Here is a 4,616-nt window from a genome sequence, read left to right on the forward strand (position 1 = left end):
CTCATCTGCTCTGCTTTTATCTAGGGCAGACTGAGATCAGGTTTAGAGGTCTCATACTAAGCTAATTAGCATGTGATAATCCCTTGGTAAAAAACTTTCATAAGAATGCCTCACCTACATAAACATAACCCTGGTTGTTGTTCAAGTGAAAAGTATGCCCACCTTCGTGTCTGTCGATAAAAATGCAGTTTATTTCAATGGCAACAGACATAAACCAAGCAAATTTTACGAAGCCTAGACTAACTAGACTAACTACTGTATTTCACAAGATTTTCTTTTTACTGTAAATAGTAATTGGGTCAATTACTGGCAACACAATAAATGTTTTGTAAGCTGCTTTAAAATAGGCTGCTATTTTATGCATGTCCTCATTTCTATTCTAGCTCTGTCTTTCTGGTCAACTACCGGAAAAATGTAAGAATAGGCTGAGGGGGGGAAAAAAAGAGGAAGAAAATGTAGAGAAAAAGTGGCAAAGCAGATGGGAGGGAGAGAGAGAGAGAGATGGTGCCCGAGGGTAGAGTGTTGAACACTTAATATAAGCAGAGTTTGTGTCCAAGGACATTTCCTTGAATAGGGGATGGTGAGATTTAAATTTTAATTGGTTTACTTGTGATTGAGAATTAAAAATGTTAACTGCGGCATGATGAAGACATGTGCCACTTTCTTCCTTGGTTTGTACTAAATGTCATTCAATACTGAGAAAACATTGCGTCATGAATGGAAAATACAACCCGAATAGAAAGAAAACATCTTTTATTTGACAAATCAATTTTGCTTTTTCGCTGAACACTTTTCATTTCAGTGGTCTACGGCTGCAGCGACACACTGCAGCAGGTCTAACATATTGACTCAGACGTCAACAGCACTTCATCACACTGAAACACAACATTGCCGTTTCAAGACATTTTAGAATACATGTATTGTCACTGTCAGGTATCCTGCCAGGACAACAACCTGACAGCTTAGGAGAAACCCTGCACTACGCTGCCTCGAACGGCTGTTTCTCAAATTCCACCTCTTCTTCATAATCCTGTTACAGCATCTACGTTTGGGATATTTCACTAACTCTCTCTGCAATTTCACATCCTCAGCTGGATCTCATGTGCCTTCAGTTTGTATTTTAGTCTGAGGTAGGCTATATGATGTGCAGGCCTGTCCTGAGGCTGTATCTGGAAACGACCCTCTATCATAACTCGCTCCTTTAAAACTGAAGTCATACCTGCTAGCCATAAACTACCCTCACAGTGCCCTTGCTACAGTATTAAAGAAACATTGGGCATGGCTGGCTACAGCGTAATCCTACCCTTTCTTGTGGGTATTCACTTACAGTTAGTGAGAGCTATCATCAAATATGCAACAGCTTAAACTAATACCAAACTGAGTATTAAGAATAACATTATTGTTTACAGAACACTCAAAACGTGATCCGCTAAGGTGACTACCACATTTTTTTTGCGGACGAGGGGAAACAACATGTAGTCATGGTGTAAGCCTGTCTCAAGAAGCTCTTCGCTACGAAAATGCTCTTAAATATTTAATTGAGCAAAGAAATGTCAAAGAAGCACAATGAGCGAAAGAAATAGAGCAGTGGGCCGCGAGTGATGTAACAACATCTGCTCGGCCCTCCCAGCGAGAGTTATTAAAATACTGAAAGCTCTATTGCACAATCAATACACACACACACACCTCATCCGGCAAACTCTTTTTTCTTTCTTGTGACATTTGAGATTCCATCGTTGTTTATCAAAGCCTGCGGCTTGTTCATCTGCCCCACAATCAGTGTGTTTTTGAAAAGGAAAACTCCACACACCTACAATCTACTTATCTGTTTCAAAAAACAAAAAAAAAAGCTCAATGCATTTTTCCTCCCTGTCCATGTGGCTGTATTATCATAAACCTCATTCACTCACAACAACAGCTGAACAGATTACTACTGTACTGTAGAAACTACTGTATGGCACGTTCACAACCGCATGGTACTGGACACATTTAAGAAAAACTGAGGGAAATTAGATTTTTGTGTTACACTTCTTTCTTGTGCTTGGGCTGCTCGCGACCCTCAAGGCTGATAAGATGTCCAATTATTTGGTCATTTAGTTCAGAGGAGCAGGAGAGAGAGAGTCCGATCTGCTCGGGTGAGCAGGCAAAGTATAGCACTGAACATCACGGCCACTCTATAAAGCCCTTTACCTTATGCCCTCATGACTGCTTTAATAGTCATGTAGACACACCGGGGTGCTTATTTAACAAAATGAGCTCTTGGATACAGTATTGTGCTTCACCAAGGCAGATGCAATATATAGAGTACAAAAGGGGAAAAGTACATAGAAGGTATCAGTCTCTGCAGGAAAGGCTGTGGGGTTGCTTGCGGTCGAGGGACCGGCAACTACAACTAGATGGAGCGTCGGTTTAAGCAGGGGCAAAAGCTGGACCTGAGGATGAGGGGGGGGGGAGGATCTGGAGTCGAGAGGGGGCGGGGGGCTGCAGATTGGAACCTGCAGAGACGGTGTGAAGAGTCAGAGCTGCTGGGTACTGTTCATTGGATAAAAGCTGGAGAGGCTGCAGAGAGAGATGGAGGGGCACAACATCTACGGTACATCTACTGGTGCAGGAGCCATCAGAGAGAGGACAGGATGGCTGGAGGCTGGAGGAGGAGGGGAGGGGGGCACTTGGAGACAGGGTGGGGGACCAGGGGAACAAAGCCGATAGTCTCACTCACGGTAGAACACATATTCAGTGTAGCTGGTCCAGATCTTGTCGTCCGTCTGCTCATGGGCAAAGGCGCAGGTCCCTGTGGAGTTACAGGCCACCATGTGGAAGCCTGCGTCAGCCAGCTTGTCAAAAGCCTGCTCCAGAAAGGTGAACTTGAGATAGTAGCGGGACGTGTAGCGCTCAGGGGGGCGGTCTGGGTCACGGCTCTCGTTCAGGGTCTCCCCAAACACCTCTTTGGCCAGAGAGGTCTTCCCACACACCATGATCCGTGCCACCCGGCGGAATTTGGCATCGGTTTGGCTGTCACGACCCAGGGTGTATGAGCCTCGGTAGCCAATGGTGATGAACCCGGACCGCTTGCTGTCCATGGCACTGGGCACCAGGCTGGCACAGGCAGCGGCTGCAGCGCCCAGGGAGCCGAGGTTACGGGCCGCGTCGATCCCGGGTGAGGAGTCCTCTGGGTCGCTCTGACATCCCTCGTCGCCGAGGGAGTTCTGCTTGCTCATTTTGGGCGCCAGGAGCTTGACAAGCTCTGGCAGGTTGAAGAACTCAGCCTCCCTTTGCAGTCGCCCGCGCTCAGGGAAGTGGTCTGGGAGAACCAGCTGCTGGTCCCGCATGTAGTCCAGGATGTAACGGAACAGGAAACCATCACGGTCCACAAAGAAGCGACCCTTGGTGTCCCTGGCCAGTCCTTTGGCTGACTTTCTACTGAACATCTCCCAAAGCAGGGAGTCTGCCACACTTGTGAGGGTAGAAAAGCGGGTTATGTACACCTGGCCACCAACATTGAGCTCTATAATCTCTGGGAAGGGTACCTCCTCCCCAGATATGCAACTATCTGGTAAAGCCATGGTTTACTCCTGCCTCACGGGTGCACTTGACTGCAGCTTTAAAAACTCTCTCGGTTGTAGTGAAAGTTCAAATGACAGGGGCTCGAATGGGATTTTCAGTGGAACCTTTTCACAGTGGTTCGGTGAGGCTTGTTGCCTGTCAAAGATTGTAGGTCCTGCTGTGGTGGGTCGCCCGTGGTAACGGAGCGGCTAATCTGCAGCGCACAATTGGTCTGCGCGCAATAAAAGCTGGCCGCCACTCTCACTTCAAAGCAGGCAGAAACAAAACCGTCTCACAAAAACACCCTCTATTCTAAACTACGGATTCTTTCCAATAGTCACTAAAACATTGCGCAGAGTAGTTCAGGCAGCGTTGAATGGAGCCGTTATGTCCACGTCCTTTACGCGCAAACAGATGGGATTTCCTGAGATTGAAATTCCGCTTTTGACACCAGTTCTCTGAGCAGGAAATGAACGATTTGCACAACTGACCATAACGACTTCTCTCTTGCTCTAATTTCGTTCGGTTGTCCGGGCGCAAACAGGATCAGGTGGCCCAACTTCAATTAGGCAATCCATAGTTGGTGATGTCAGTGGGGGTCCCGCAGACGTAAAGCCACGAGATGAAGAGGACGGTGCCGAAGTAGTGGGAGAAGAGGTAGGTGTATAAAACGACCTCCGAATTTTCCATCACTTGCGGTTCCGAATTTGCGCGAGGTGGTCAGCTGTTCAGTCCCTCCGCTTCCCTCTCGTGTCAGACAGCAACTCTGCTGCAACGTAACGGAGGACACAGCGTTATTCGCTCCGGTTAGCCACGCCCACGCGCGGTGACGCGCCTCTGCTGTGATCCAGGTCAGAGTATCCTGTGCTCCTAAACCAGTGTAAATTGGTCAGCCGAGGTCCTTTACTGTATATGCGTAAAGGGCGCATGGCTAATGAAGTCTGACCATTTTCCCGACGGTTTAATTTAAATAGTGGTCTTAAATGAATACATGAGGCCATAGAATCCATTTAAAAGGGAAGTCTCACTTTGTCCTGTAATTTATTTATTCATACATTCTAAAAATAAGCCTA

The 4,616-nt window shown here is 47.0% G+C and overlaps 1 protein-coding gene across 1 annotated transcript; it reads right to left on the reverse strand.

The window, feature by feature from the left end:
* Positions 1-745: 745 nt before the first annotated feature.
* kctd12b (potassium channel tetramerisation domain containing 12b) lies at positions 746-4,287 on the reverse strand. Its single transcript, XM_079167140.1, has one exon. The coding sequence runs from the start codon at positions 3,561-3,563 to the stop codon at positions 2,712-2,714; it is 852 nt and encodes a 283-aa protein (XP_079023266.1). The 5' UTR covers positions 3,564-4,287; the 3' UTR covers positions 746-2,711.
* Between the last annotated feature and the right edge of the window lie 329 nt (positions 4,288-4,616).

The sequence above is a fragment of the Pholis gunnellus genome, assembly GCF_910591455.1.
Source record: "Pholis gunnellus genome assembly, chromosome: 10".
NCBI classification, from domain to species: domain Eukaryota; kingdom Metazoa; phylum Chordata; class Actinopteri; order Perciformes; family Pholidae; genus Pholis; species Pholis gunnellus.